This window comes from Gopherus flavomarginatus, chromosome 2 (genome assembly GCF_025201925.1).
Source record: "Gopherus flavomarginatus isolate rGopFla2 chromosome 2, rGopFla2.mat.asm, whole genome shotgun sequence".
Lineage (NCBI taxonomy): Eukaryota > Metazoa > Chordata > Testudines > Testudinidae > Gopherus > Gopherus flavomarginatus.
Genome location: NC_066618.1, coordinates 30,452,861 through 30,469,083, shown reverse-complemented (window position 1 = coordinate 30,469,083; position 16,223 = coordinate 30,452,861). Strand labels below are relative to the sequence as shown.

Here is a 16,223-nt window from a genome sequence, read left to right as displayed (position 1 = left end):
ACCTGGCGAAGCGGGAATCACTTTGGAATCCTCGCCCCCCAGTACCTATTTGGGTTTCCTGGCGAAGCGGAGACCTCTTGCCTGCTCCGACCCCCAGAGCCCAGCTACTCCCCTTCGGGTCTTTCATGCAGGGAAGGTTTGTTTAGGATGTCCACGACTTTCCTACAGCCCCATTCAGTAAAAAGTGTTGGCTAGTCTCAGAGAGAATGGCACTGCTTACTCTGTTGCTTCAGGCGAGGTGCTCATCAGACCAGTCAGTGGCTCATGAACCGCCTTCAGGCGGGGACCAGAGATGGGGGGAGGAAAGAAGGTGTGGAAACAGACCGTCCGAAGATGGTAAAGGATAGGGTCACACAATACTAGACCCAAGCAGACCCCTCACCGGTCAAGCCATACAGAGGAGACTACCTCGGTCAGGGCACTCTTTTTGGCCCTACTAGTTGTAGTCACAGGGCTTGCATTAGAGACATCTCCGGTCACAAGCTTGTGAGCTTCTCAGAGAGCTCTGGGCATCTTCCTGTGATTCTTACACTCCACACTCACACTGTGGCACACATAATCAGAGTCCTACCCATCCATATATGTGGTAATCCAGATGGGACTCAAACCCATCCCCACATGTGGCTCTTCCCAGGGCAACCAGAACCAGAAGGGTGTCAGGCTTGTCTGGCAGCAAAAGATCTGGATCCAGTGTCCAACTCACCCAAACCCAGAGCGTAAAGGCAGGCCTTCACCGAAAACCCAAAAAGGAGAATTAAAAGGTTTCCTACCTTTCAGATGGGCCCTGGGTTCAGTGGGGAACGGTCTGTGGTCCTCCGGTCCAGTGGTATGCTGTGGATCCAAGTCACAGCACCAAGAATTGTGGTGGAAAATTAACCATGTGTTGTGTTTGGATCAGAACAGCCTGATGCCCACTATATTACAAGCATTCGGGGAAACACAGCCAGCCTAGCTGGTCTGTCTAACAAAGGAACACAGAAGCTTATATAGCTTAAAACCACATTTAGTCAAACACACTTTTCATTCGTAATATCCTTTTAAACAGAAAAACAGCTCCTTATTAGGAATACAAAAGCAACAAGCTTTCCTGTTTATTATCAGGTTATAAGTCTGCGGTTAAGGCTTCTAGCAATTATAGTTACATTTCGCAAGACTGGCATTTTTCATTCTCTCTCCCCTCCTGCCCCTTGTACAGTTATTTTAATCAGTTATCTTGGTCAAAGTTTGGGCCTACTCAATTTTCCCTTACAGATGCAACATGGTTAATGGCTCAGATGCACTCAGAAATATTGCTTATGTGAATACTGTATGTGTCAAAAACTGTGTGGACGGACCAGGAGGATGGTACCAGTATGTCTTCTGCTGCTCACAAGGAGGCTCGTAGGGCACTGATGAAAGAATTGAGGCGTTCTGGACCATTGTGCAGGAGGCAGGTGGTAAAATTTGAACATGGGTGCTGGTGTATAGATACCCAGCAATTGCAGCCTGGCTCTGGAGTCTTTGAAGGACTGCAGGGAATCATCAGTCTTCTGGTTGAAGAGGTGAAATTCATCTAAAGGGAGGTCCTCAAAAGTATACTGTATCTCCCTGGAGAAATCGGATGAATGCAACCAGGATTCCCTCCTCCTTCCTATCCTGTGGTCATAGTACGCAAAGATGTGTCCGCTAAATCCACCAGAGACTGCAGTGTCATTCTGATGACCAGTTTGCCTTCCTCTAAGATAGTCTGTAAGAAAGCATGATCCTGCTGGGGAAGCTTGTCCACAAAGTCGACTAACTGACCATTAATTTAGAAAGCCATATTTAGCTAATAATACCAGGCAGTTGGAGATCTGAAACTGAAGGCTGGTTGAAGAAAAGACCTTGCAATCTAAGACATCCAGTCTCTTTTCCTCCTTGTATGCTGGAGCAGAATGCAGATGTTGCTGTTGAGCCCATTCTGTTGCTGCTTGTATAACCAGGGAATTGGACAGGAGGTGAAAAAACAGAACTCAGACCTCTTTGCTTGTACATAGTAGCTCTTTTCCGCACCCTTTGGGGTCAGTACACAAGTAGTTGGAGTATGCCAGTCAGTTTGGGCTGTTTGGAGAATGGTATCATTGATTGGTAGTGCCACTCTGGGAGGTACCGATGCAAGCAATATCAAGTAACAGATTTTGGCTCTCCTGCATTTCCTCCAGTGGAACGTGAGGGACTCTCTTTGTAACCTATTTCCTGGAACTGATGATAGTCATCTGGGGTGGGAGGAATGAGTAGATGATGCTGCTGCATCTGGAGAAGATGAAGTGAATCGCTCTGGTTCCAGTGCTACAATTGGAGTTGGGCTAAGCAGTGCATCCTCCAACCCCGGTTCTGAATGCCTGCTTGATGAAGGCAGGAGATGCAAGATGGGGGATTCTTCTTGGGCTGATCGGGAAGGTTCTAAAGGCAGCTATTGGAGCGAAGACCCCCAGTACAGCCTACTAGGAGGATCTGGCAGTTGATGCAGAGGGCCCTACAGAGAGGGGTACCCATGACTCCTGACCTGAGGCAAGAGAGAGTACTGCCACTGAGCCGGTGGGACCTTTGGATAGTCATGCTGATGGTACAAGAGAGGTGGACCTTGCCTTCTATCCGAGTCCTCTGATGTCGAGAAGTCAGAGCCTTGCTCGAATGGTGGTGCCACTGGAACCCTAGGAGTCATAGGAAGGTGTCAGGAACATGACCCGAAGAACATAAGTTCAAAGCAGGGGAGTGTATTCTCTTACGTGGCTAATGCACCTGAAGACATGGAGACCTCACCTCTTCCAGTGCAAAGAGTTCATGAAGTCTGGGTGCTGACTCGAGCCTCCCCGGTGTCAGCAGCATGCACTCTGCAGTAGGAAACAAAACTGGAGCTGGAGCTGGAACAGAGGACTGTCCCAGAACCAAAAAGTTCCCTTGACTTCAGCAGTGCTGATCCGGAAGGGGCACACGGCTTGATTACTGGGACCAGTAGGTCCAGTGTTCTGTGTGACTTCTTGTTGTGTTTGCAAGCCTTGGAACATGCCATGTATCTGTGGCTGGAACTTGTGGAGGATGCAGTTTCCTTCTTGGGCCTTGAGGAAGACTTACTGCAATGTTTATGCATATGCTTCCTTGCCTCCTGAGTAGGCCCTGTCATGGGATACATAGCTCCAGTGGAACCAAGACTTGAACGCCTCAATAGGAGATGCATGCTTCTATTCTTCAGGCTGATGTACGGGGTGGGTTGGTGTTCCCCGGCCTGGATCCAACTGCAGCCACATGGTGACCTCCATGAGATGCTTCTTGAGGTGGAGGGCCTGGCCTCCCTGGGTATGGCTTGGGCAGGAGAGGCAGATACTGCACCTGGATGCAATGTGGACTTCCCAAAAGCAGAAAAGGCAGAGTTGGTGCTCGTCACTGACAGAAAATGAGCAAGAGCAGGAGGAGCAGATCTTGAACCGTGGTGTCTTCAGCATAAGCCAGTACCCGGTGTGGGCACTGAAGGGGAAATGGGAGGCTGAAAAAACAGGGTCCAAAGTCCTTAAATCCTAAAAAGCTACTGCTACACTAAAAACTACTACCTATAGCCAAGAGTAAAAAGTCTTTTTTCTGTGTTTTACAAAGTGTATCACAAGAGATGAGAGAACAGCAGAGGCTCTGACTTGGACCATGCAGCAGCGAGAAGGAACTGAGAGCATGGTTGGTCTACCCTGCCCTTTATTACCTCGGCAAAACTAGGAGGCAAAGCAAGGGCATGCGTGTGGACCAACAGAAACTACTGCTTTCAAAATCTCTGGCTCCAGACATATGGAGTGCATTGTGCGTTTAACTCTCAGTGGAATACAGTACGGACCATTTTGCAAAGAACTGTTAAGTCCCATCAGTTTTACAACCTCTCTCCTTTCAGATTTGGGTCCGCTTCTGAATGCCACCCCCCCAAAAAAAATTAGATCTCTGCCCAACCTAGAGAACTCTTCTTATAGGTTCTATATTGAACTCAATATCCATGAACATCTTTTTTTCTGAGGACAGGTTTCTGAAAACAGAGCAGTCTTTTTCCAAAGGCAAACCTGCCAAACCCAGAAAGAGGGCCTCTTCCCAGATCTCATGAGTCTGATGGCAGCTGCAATTTATGTAACTCCGTTTACTCATCTCAGAATGAGGCTGATGCAGATGTCTCAAGTCACAGTCTTCAAATATTTGTTGCTGTGACAAGGTGTTTGCGCCCACACTGGTACGGCAAGGGTTAACTCTATGCTCTCAGCTGAGGAGGCCATGCCCCATCGGCTCTGGTGGACATGCTCCATCTGGAGACAGTATAAAAGGGAGCAGCCCATCTCATCTGGGGCTGACTGCTGAGGAAGGAGGATGCCTGCTGCAGGCTCCAGTCCAGGTACTGTCGAATCACTAGATGGTGGAGGCCAGAGACACCGTGACACAGGTGAATGCCCAAGCTCCTGTGGACACCCAAGGGCCAACGGAGCTGTTGACAGCCGCACAGGCTGAGGAGCCTATGGACTTTGGAGACACCAGGACTACCACACCAGGGACAGGGTATGAAGTAGTTCAGGGGGACTTAGTCATTGTGCTGGGTGGCATCATCATGTTTCAGATGGATGCCCCGCTGACCCAGCGGTGAGTGCTCCTGCCACTGCTAGAGCCCTGAGCTGTGACCCAGTGGAGCAGGGAAGGCCTGGGTCCTCCTACCCAGCTGCCATCCACCCCTAGCTGGAGGCCTACTACTCCATATTCACTACTAGGCCACACAGCCCTGTTGAACAAGGCAGCCAAACTAACTCTGACCGTTGGACATGCAGCCCTGAGAAAGGGCAGCCATATTGACTTTTACCCCTATGCCACACTATCCCAAGGCAAGGGGGAATCGTATAGACTCAGCCATGGGGAAACAACTGCCCTGACCCCACCTCAAGAGGGATGGGGTGTGCTTGCCCCGCAACAGTTGCCATGCCTCAGAATGTCTTCAATTTGTAGAGATGATAGACAGACAGGCCAAATGTTCTTGGAGGCATCCTGTTCAATTCCCCTTTCACCACCAGTCACAACAACTTCAGATGCATCCAATGAGGATGGGGTGTGCATTTAGGCCATTTCAAAATCAGAAGCCAAAGGGCTTTTCAGGAAATGAGCTTGCATATACATGTGTTGGTGTCAAGAGCCATTCATTTGGCCCTCAGATCTTTCCGTCCTTACGTAAAGGGGGAGATTATTCAGGTAGCAGCAGACAACAGAACCACTACATATTATGTGAACGAACAGGGGGCTGTTCATTCTTTTCACTTATGTGCTGAAATGGTCAGATTATGGGACTGGTGCATTCTTCACAAGGTCTATCTGGTGGGCTTGCATTTTACAGGGGAGAGCAATGTGCTAGCAGATCATCTCAGCAGGGACAATTTTCAGAGGCATGAGTGTCCTTAAAAGGTCAAGTAATAAAAGACATCTTCAGTTGTGGTTGGCCTGCTGTAAACCTATTTGCAACAAGATTCAACAAAAAGTATAGTTTCTTCTGTTCATGACCAGGAAGGGCAGTCAGTCCATCTCAGACACCATTCTTGTGTATTGGAAAAGGGGCTTTCCCTCCATTTCCATTAATTCTGAAAGTGGTGAAGATTAATCAGGACAGGGCAAGAACAATACTGACTGTCCCAGCTTGGCCAAGACAACAGTGGTATCTGGACCTGCTTCAGCTGTCACACAGAGTTTGCATGCCTTTCTGTCTCCAGCTCTCTTGCCACAATAGCAAGGCAGGTCCCCCAGTCTCTTCGTTTGACTGCCTAAGCTATTGGACTTGGACTAATCTTGAACAATCCTTCTTAGTGCGGAATAGACTGCTCAATTTTAGAAAGCTGTCTACTAGAAAGTGTTGCTTCGATGAGGGGAAACTGATTCTCCAGTTTCAGCTTCTACACCCTGTATTTTGGAGTATTTAACTTGCTTAAAATCTCAAAAGTTATCTAGTTCCTCTTAAAGTTCACTTGGCAACTATCTCAGCATACCACTTTTTGGTCAGTGATAGACTACTGTTTGTGGATGATACAGTTAAAATGTTATGAAGGGGGTACCTAATATGTATGCTCCTTTAAGAGATCCAGTTCCCTCTTGGGATCTTTGCTGGTATTATCTGTATTTATGAAACCACGATTTGAAACCTTGGTGGAATGTTCCTTATTTTATTTATCTATTAAAACAGTATTCATTATTGCTATATTATCATCCAGAAGGGTGAATTTCATGCTGTAATGGGTGATGAGCCATTTACAGATTTTCCATAAGGTAGTTCTTAGACTGGATCCCCCAGATTTTTACCAAAAATAGCATCTGAGTTTCTTATAATCACGTAGATTGTTTCTTATGCTAATAATAATATGGGATCATAGTCAGAGTCCCTCAAATCTGCAGATAACCACAGACCATGTTTGCAGATGGATGCAGATCCAAATTTTGTATCTAGAACCCTGCAAACAGGTGGATATCCCTGGACTGTGATTGTGGATTGCAGAGATACATATTTTGTATCTGCACAGGGCTGTAGTCATAGTGTGTCTGCTCAGATTATTCTAGGTGGGTTAAATAATATATCACTGAATGTCACAAGTTAGCAGATATTTCCGTGCCTACCATTATATGACCTCATTCTACTAGAGCTGTAGCAGCACTTAATATGTTCCTATTTTAGAAATGTACAAGACTGCTCCTCGGAATGTTCACTAAACATTATGGTCTAGATTTGGCTTCAAAAGCAGATGCCAAATTAGGCAGAGCAATACTTGAATTATTGTTCAATTAAAGCATTGTTCCCACCTCCTGAGTTTTCTGTACTGCATGTCAAAATACCCATAAGTGGGACTATGCAGACCCTTTCAAAGAAGTAGTGAAGGTTACTTGCTTTATCTGTATCTGAAGTTCTTCAAAATGACTCTGCATAGTCACGCTTCCCATGCACATTCCCCTCTGGTTCAGAGTTCCATTATGGTTTCTCTGGCACAGCAGTGGAAAGAATTGAGGCAGCAGAGGCCACAGTACACCCTTACATAGCCTCTCCCTCAAAAAGTTCAGAAACACTGAGGAGAGGGGGCACATGTGCACTCTAACAGGCACAACCTGGAGAAGCAGCAAAGAATCCTGTGGCACCATGCATCTGACGAAGTGGGTATTCACCCACGAAAGCTCATGCTCCAAAACGTCTGTTAGTCTATAAGGTGCCACAGGATTCTTTGCTGCTTTTACAGATCCAGACTAACACGGCTACCCCTCTGATACTTGACAACCTGGAGAAGGTTATAATGTTAGGTAGCACCAGGTGGTGCAACGTAAGTGGGAGTATGCAGAGTCACCTCAAAGAACTCTGGTTACACATAACCAACCTTCATTTTGTGCACAGTGTAAGAATTCTTTTCATTTTACTTCTGAACAAGTAATTTTGAGTTTATTTTTGTATAATTAACTCACTTTCCTGATACTTGGTCCAAAAAGTACATCTGGTATAAATATAACCTCTCTTCCTCCTCCCTCAACTCTAAAATTGACTATCATAGGCAGCTAGATTTAAGAATTAAAAAAAAATAAATCTCTGAGGAACCCTAACTTTGATACAATTCTGTACGTTATAAAGATTGTACAGGTTGCTTGAACAGTATTAACATCCTCAGTGTAGAAAGACAAGATGAGGTTTAGGTATTTTTAGGTACTTTTAATTAATAAATAACTTCAGTAATAGCACTGTAAAAAGTGAACATCTGTTAAAATAAAAAGGCACTTAAAACAACAAACCAATTTGTAACAGATGCAATCTTAATGTTCAAAGGCAAATATACATGGCACATGTCAAAAATGAAACCTGACAGTGACAGTCATGTCACAGTACAAACTATGCAATCTCAGCTACAGGGGAAAGGCGAATGTACAGCCAAGACTGCAAAAGAAAATAAAGTTGTGCTGATACAAAAATATTACAAAAAATTGCAACCAAATACATTAAAAGATTAGAAAGGTGTCAGCACTAGACTTTAAAAGCAAGGAAACATTACGAAAAAGGACACTATATGAATTAAGGCCCTCATGTATTTAGAGGATATCCTGGTGAGTGCTTCATGGTACTGCAGGCTGGCCAGGGCTTGAATTTACAAAGAAAAAAATATGCAAGATACTAAGCAGCAACTTCTTGAAAAATGGCACAAATTTTAAAGCTTTTCCTTCCTAACCCCTTCAATTTGTCCATAACCTGGCACTTGACAATTTAATAATAGGTATGCAGGCATTTTTCACAGCCTTTTGCACCATTGTTTCCAGCCTATTCATCTTACTGTTTCTAATCAGATATATCTAACAGATACCCAGTCATTGATCAACTTAAAAAAAAAATCTGTGAGAGTTTGCAAGGAAATATTTAGTTAACTTGTTAACTATGTCTGCAAACTCAAGCCCTGATAACTCTGTAAAGCTAAAACTTCATTTTTAATACTCAGTTGCTAGGCAGAGCCCCCATACTGATTGATTTCACCATTTCCCTCCCAGTCACATAACAGCAGTATCGTACACTTCCCACAGACCACCTACATTTGAACAACACAGTAAGGAAAAGGTCAAAAAGGCACCATGTGACCTTAGCTGATTAGGCTATGCAGCCTCAAGTTTTCTCTCAGTCCCCTGGCACTGATTATTTTATCTGAAGAAAAAAAAAAATTACATATTGTACATTTTAAAAACCTGCATAGGAAACAAACCTACATGTAATGAGTTAGTAAAATCACTGCAGAATTGTCCTAAATCTATCTTACTGTGACTACAAAAATTGCTACGTTGCATACAGTGTTGTGAAGTAATACAATTAGTGTTCATTTCCCCTCATATTTAGGATTGACCACAGTTGTCACTGCACTCTTGTAAATAGGATTTTCACCCTAAAAAAAAGAGAAATGTTTACATTAGTATTAAAAGTACACACAATGAACACTACATTTATGACAACTGTACAAACAAAAACATATTTTAAGACATTACACATTGATCTGTACTGTTTCCAGATGCAGTAAGTAAATACTAGCTTAAATCATCTAAACAGAGCAAGATTTTCTCTATCAACTTTAGTAAAAGGCATGCTTAGCTACTAAACACTAAGATGTTAGGACAGATCTCTACTTTATGATCACTCAATGACTACCATTCCAGGGGTGGCCAACCTGTGGCTCCGGAGCTGCATGTGGCTCTTCAGAAGTTAATAAGTGGCTCCTTGCACAGGCGTTGACTCTGGGGCTGGAGCTATAGACGCCAACTTTCCAATGTGCCAGGGGGGTGCTCACTGCTCAACCCCGACTCTGTCTCAGGCCCTGCCCCCACTCCACCCCTTCCCCAAGGCCCCTGCCCTCACTCCTCCCCTCCTGCCCTCCGAGCTTCCTGCACACGTGAAACAGCTGATTGCGGCGGATGGGAGGTGTGGGGAGGCAGGTGACATACTGATTGGCAGGGCTGCCAGCGGGTGGAAGGTCCTAGGGGCTGGAGGGGGGCACTAATGGGGGGGGGGGACTGCTGACATATTACTGTGGTTCTTCGGCAATGTACATTGATCAATTCTGGCTCCTTCTCAGACTCACATTGGCCACCCTGACCTATTCTGTTCTTTCCCTCTGAAGCATCTGGCACTGGCCACTGTTAGAAGACAGGATACTGGGCTAGATGGGCCATTGGTCTGACCCAATATGGCTGTTCTTATGTTACGATATGCCACATGGTTCCCTTACAGTTTATGAACCACACATGCTCATCGGAGGGCTGAATGGTCAGGCGAAGGCTCTACATCTTTGATCTCATGACATACTGGTGAAGGAGTTGGGGGGAGCATTTCACTCAACATTTTTTGAACTGGAATGCTTAAAGTTAGCCTCTTAAATAAAAGTTGCCCAGGCCCAGTAAGGGGGTACAGCCTGGGTGTCACCAAGTGCAAGCCCTAAGCTACTTCCCCCACCTTTAAAGAGAACCAAATCTAAACCGTATGGAGCCTCACCACACTTACAGGTACCACTGCACTTATGTGTCCTAAGAGGATTGAAGTTGATTCCCCTGCAGTTAGCCATGGTCGACTCTCATGCCATTGATAGTTTTATAGATGCAATGGCTGCCCAGAACCTACAAATTCCTCTATGGTCCAAATCTTAACCAGACCCGGTAGAAACAACCAATGGGTCACCCCGTCATCTGATCCAGAAACCCAGGAAACTGTTCTCTCAGGATATGTCTACACTGCAATAAAAAACCTGCAGCTAGCCTGTGCCAGCTAACTCAGGTTCACAGGGCTCGGGATAAGGAGCTGTTTAATTTCAGTGTAGACATTTGGGCTCAGGCTGAAGCCTGGGCTCTGGGACCGTCCCCACTTGCAGGGTTCTTAGCCTGAGCCAGCTAGCCTGGGCCAGCCACAGGCTTTTAACTGCAGTGTAGACATTCCCTTAGAGGCCAGAGTGGGAGAGCACCGCATGTTACTATACTTCAATGTGATCAGCTCTCAGCACTTCCCAATAATACTTGGTATACTGTGTTTGGAGTAGCATGATCCGTGTATCTCCTGAAGAGGGAAGAGCATTGACTTTCTTCCGATTATTGCCAAAAAGCAGGCCTGCGACCCCCCATGTTAGCCATTGCCTATTCGCCAGGAACAGATATTACTACCTGAGGAAAAACAGTGGGGGCAAGTGAGAAAGAAACTACCTTGAGCCCAGAATCCCATCTCCCCAAGAAATACCAGGAATACATTAACACTTTAGAGGGAAAAAACCCCACATCCCTTCTGTTCCCGCAACAGGACTATAACTGTTCCATAGATTGCAGCTTGGGGTAAAAGCCCTGTATGGACAAATATACACCATATCCAAACCAGAGTGTGGAAGCATTACGCATCTATATCTAAGAAAATCTCAAGAAGGGCTTCATCTGTTAATCTTCCTCCCCAGCAGGGGCGTTAGTCCTTTTTGTATGAAAGGACGAGGTGCTGTGCACTTGCAAGGACTATCGACCCCTAAATCTGCAACTGATATTCTCTGCCTCTTTATCCTGGAATTGCTAGATTGTGTGTGAACAACCACAATCCTCATGAAGCTAAACCATCAGGGAGCTTACAAAATAGTGCATGAGAGTCAGGGATGAGTGGAAAACTCTTTCATACACGATATAGATACTTTGAATATTTAGTAATGCCATTTGGCCTAACCAATGCCCCTGGAACTTTCCAACACTTCATGAATTGTGTTAAAGGACACAGGGGAGCAGAATGTCATCATTTATCTCAGTGATATCCTACTGTTCTCAGAGAGCCAAGAACAACACTGTTGCCACATCTGATCTGTTCTAGAAAGGCTGTGGAAGCATGGTTTGTATGCCAATCTGGAAAAATGCTTCTTTGACCAGTCTGCCATCAAATTTTTGCGCTACATCATCTTCCCAGGGGATGTTCTGATTCAAAAAAGGAGCCATCTGCGACTGGTCAGCTACCCAGAATCCCCTGAAATTACAACACTTACTGGGCTGTGTCAATTTTTATCTGCAATTTATTGCTGAATTCTCAGGAAAAATAGCTCCCCAACGTCACTCCTACATAAGATTTGTCTGGTGCACAATGACAGAATATTAGATGAGTAGCTGCTTGAAATTAAAACCATGTCCAAGGAGAGATGCCACTACCATGGGAGGGCTTGGCCACTTGTACAGGTGTTCAAAGACAATAAGAACCTTAAGTACCTCTGCAAGGCCCAAATTTCAAACAAAAAGCAGCTAAGGTGGGTCCTGTTTTTCTCTGAGTTCAAGTTAACCATCACCTATCTACCTGAGAAGGCCAATACCTTATTGCAAAAAGGAGAGTACTACCAGGAAGGCAAGGAGCCAACTGCTGAGCCAGCATACTACCTCAAAGCTAGTAATTTTCTCAACATGGCAGTTCACAAAGATCTCATCTCTGATCTCCCTTGTTTGATCCACCTCTACGGAGGACCCTTTGCTTGGGGACCACATCTTAAGTGTTTGGGGACCCGGATGCACCATTCTGAACATGATGGAGTAACATGTTTCAACAGGTGCATGTATGTGTCTCTGAGGGCTTTTCCCCGCTTTGAAATGCTACATCTTTATCACGATACCCCACTGGCAGCACACTTTGGTCATTGTAAGCCCTTCTTTGCAACCTCTCACTTTTTCTGCTGGCCCTGTATGAGGGCCAAAATACAAGCCTGTATGGATTCATGTGAACTGTATGTCCACACCAAAACACCTTGAACCAAGCTCACTGGTACTTTGGTCCCCCCAGAAATACCTGCAAAGCCTTAAGATATCCATTTCACTAAACTTCAATGTGGAATTCCCTACATGGCCCACTTCATCCCCTGCAGCCTCTTACTCTCCACTGAGGTTACTGGCCAACTCACGATAAGACACATTATATGTCTTGAAGGACTTCCAGACCACAATGTCTCATGGAGAGAGGACGTTCCTTGCCCAGGAGATAAATTTTCTAATTGTGCCTGCCTCCTCTGCTGGCCATGCAACTTGAATTGGGCTGCTGAGATGCTGTTTGCATCTTGCCCAGTAAAGTTAGTGTCTCCAATCCTATCTGGCTCCTTCCCTGCCTGTGGAAGGGGGACCCTAGGTGACCCCACCTGGTCTGGGCTGAGGGAGGAACTGCTTACTGCCAACAGAGTTGACTGAGCTCCTCAACAAGACACCTAAATAGGCAGTAAAAGCAGATAACATAGACCCTTTCTTTTGCTTCTGGCCTTTTGTGGCCTAGCTCTCTCCCTAAAACCCAGAGAAGCACCAGCTGCTGCAAACACCTCAGAAGTTGAAGTGGAGCTGTGGGGCAATCTCTGCAAAAGGCAAATGCAGCCCTGTGACATGGCTGGGAATTAGCTAGCTAAACTGTTAGTTGGAAATTTGAAATAAAAAGCTGTACAGCAGAGAGGTCTGGCTAATATACTGTGGAAGTGATAAAAATGGAAGAAACTTCAGGGGTCAGGGCATTCCATTGCTGCCAATGTTCTTCCCCTGAGCTGAAAAAACCATTGTAATGGATCTGTGGACCTTAGTACAATAAAGAACAAGTGATTTTATTGATTTCTAGAAGTCTGGGTGCATATTTAACTAAACGAAGGCTATAATACAGTGTGTGTATACTACATGTAGTAGGGGGATACTATATGTAGCTGGTGGCTGGCACAACAGCCACACACTTGCACACAACAAAGGCAGTCTTGATGCTGTTTCCATTCATATCCGACTCTGGCAAACAATTTTGATATGCAAATAATCCTTAGTAAGGAAGGAGAATCTCAAGCTGTTTAGGCAATATACATATTTTAACTTTGCCCTTATGTAGCTTTTTAAATCTTCTAAACACTTTACAGATAAGTTACCCTCAACACTCTCCAGGGAGGTAAGCAAGCATTAATTCCACTTTACAAATAAGAAAACTGAGGCAAACAGGTTGAATAACTTGCAGCTGGCCACAATAGAGAATCAGTGTAAGAGTTGGGATTAGAACTCAGGAGTTCCCAGGGTCTAATCCATATTCGGTCTACATTTATCCTCTGGAAATAGATGACCAGCTGATATATATTAAATATAATGCTGAAGAAAGAGAGATCAGAGGCTTTGAAGTTTATATACCCCTTCATTTAGCAGATGACCAGTCATAGGGAAAAAGTCAGAGAATATCTGTGCTTTTCTTACATTTGTATGAAATTTAGTGTTTACGTGTAGTGTCAACAAGAGACTGATGTCCTCTATTAAGTACAAAATAGGCAATAATAATGCAAACTTCCTCGTGCTACCTGACCTGTCTCTCTCAAATCTGAGCTGGAGTAACCACTCCTAGGAATGTGCAAATAATTCAGTCTCTTGTGACCCACTCGATCTGCAGCCTCTCTGCTAAGACTAACAATGTAGTAGTGGACAACTGATCACTAGACCAAACTCATTTCACATTGGCTACCACTGAATGGTACTAACTTTTGGTTATTACCAATCTGTGCTGAATTTTGACTGATAACTAAGATGTGAATGAGTATTTTCCATTATTAACCTCTTAGCTATGGAGTTCCACAGAATATCTTACCTTCTAAGATAAGTGTATTGCCGTTTTTATTTAAGGAAGATGTATATTTCATTTATAAAACAGTGTAAATCAAAATGAGCACACATTTAACAGGCAAATTTAGCAGATAAACCATTTCTATCACATGCCCACCTAAACGTCATGCACAGTTTAACTGAAATGATTTTAGAAACACTAGCTGTTCACACTGTATTCATACAGTAGAACTAATTACACTTAACTTGAGACCAAGAATCTTAGGGCTTATCTACATGGTGCATTAGTGTGCACCAGGTGGAGTGTAAATCCTAGAGCGCACCAGAGTGTCATGCACTAACTTGCCCACATGGACCCTACTAGAGTGCACTAGAAGTTCCCAACTGATCATGTAGGCCCATTTCAAACAGGACTGCACTGGCAGACTCCTGTGACGTCATAGAGCCCCAATGGCTTCAAAAAGGGCTGCACGCAAGTGTAAGGGACAGACCATGTTTTTCAGTGCAAGATTGGAGCTTTGTTCTAGCTTCCTGGTTAATAGATACTACACCTGTTGAAACACTATCTAGGTCAGGAGTTCTCAAATTGGGAGTCGTGACCCCTCCGGGGGTTGCAAGGTTATTGCATGGGGGATCCTGAGCAGTCAGACTCCACCCCAAACCCCGTTTTGCCTCCAGCATTTATAATAATGTTAAATATAAAACCAGTGTTTTTAATTTATAAAGGGGGTCATGCTCTGAGGCTTGCTGTGTAAAAGGGGTCACCAGTACAAAAGTTTGAGAATCACTGATCTAGGCATACCTATAACATCAATAATGCTCACTTTTATACAAGGATTAGCAGAAGTCAATAGCTTTTGCTTTCCATTTAGATATACTCTATTATAAAAAAATGCAACAAATTCAGATTCATATCTGCCTCATTAATTTAACAATAACTTTACAAATTTAACATTGTATTAGTCTAGATCCCACATGTATTCTGTCTGGCTGGCTAAGATAGAACATTTTCGCATTAACTTGCCCCAATATATATATCAAAATTATGCTAAAAATATTCTCATTAAAACTCTAACACATTGGGACGGATCCATAAAAAGATCTGGGTACCTAAATTCCAGACTTAGGTGCCCAAATCCCAGTTTTGGCTCCACTGGAATCCACAAAACTCCTGTCAAATCTATAGGTGCCTTAACTCACTCAGCACAAGTTTTTCAGGTTAAAGTTTCCCTGGGTGCTTATGTTTCTGCATCTGATTATGTGCACTGCTACCTCCCTATAAGCATCTGGACACTTATCTCCCACCTAAGCCCCGGAGTGATTCACGGACCAGGGGAAGTCAGGCATTTGGCCACTTAAATTGCACATGGAGCCCAACTGGCAGCCGTGCTAAGAAGGCATTTAAAATCCTCCCTGCAGTCTAGACTTAAGCACCATTCTCTGAGAGGGGGAGGGACTCAGTGCCCCTTCTCCAGTTGGCATCTCCCATTGCTTAGCTTAATATGCTTAATAATCCCTACCTAATATGCTTGTTTTTGTGGATTGCATTCTTAGATGCCTCTCCCCCCTCCCATTTACATTGTACAGGGAGCCTGCTGTGTGAATCTCAGTGTTGTTCCTGAGATTTTCTAGGCACCATGATGCCCAGCATTGTAATCCGTAAGTCTCTTTGTGGATTCCCACACATTTTGCTTAAAAATCTTAAAAGGAAACTGCAACTGCCATAGCTGTATAAGAGAGAGACGCTGAGTGAGGTAATATCTTTTACTGCACCAACTTCTGTTGGTGAAGAGAGATAAGTTTTGGGCTTTCATAGGTGACCTGAAGAGGAGCTTTGTGAAGCTTGAAAGCTTGCCTCTCTCACCAACACAAGTTGGTCCAATAAAAGGTATTACCTCACCCACTTTGTCTCTGAAATGCCCTGGGACCAACACTGTTACAACACTGCAGATAACTGCAGAAGTAATTTTTCCATTCATACCCTCCGAACAGTACTGTTTTAAGCACTTGACTGGTTTGTACTTCATGCAAGAAACTATTAACTACCTCTTAGATATCAAGGTGATATAGAAAACCTAGGATAGATCATTTAAAGCTCACAAGATATATAATTAAGGTTCCTGCAACAATATTCTCTCTGCTACATTACACAG

General features: G+C 44.3%; 1 protein-coding gene across 2 annotated transcripts in view; it reads right to left on the bottom strand.

The window, feature by feature from the left end:
- Positions 1-7,683: 7,683 nt before the first annotated feature.
- The window catches only part of ITGB1 (integrin subunit beta 1), an 80,593-nt gene continuing 72,053 nt past the window's right edge, over positions 7,684-16,223 (bottom strand). For both annotated transcript variants that reach the window (XM_050939069.1, XM_050939070.1), the window contains one exon: positions 7,684-8,906. Coding sequence is in view for 1 of the 2 variants with exons in the window: in XM_050939070.1 (XP_050795027.1) it covers positions 8,841-8,906 (66 nt within the window). In the remaining variant the exon portion in view is untranslated. The remainder of the gene's footprint in view (positions 8,907-16,223) is intronic.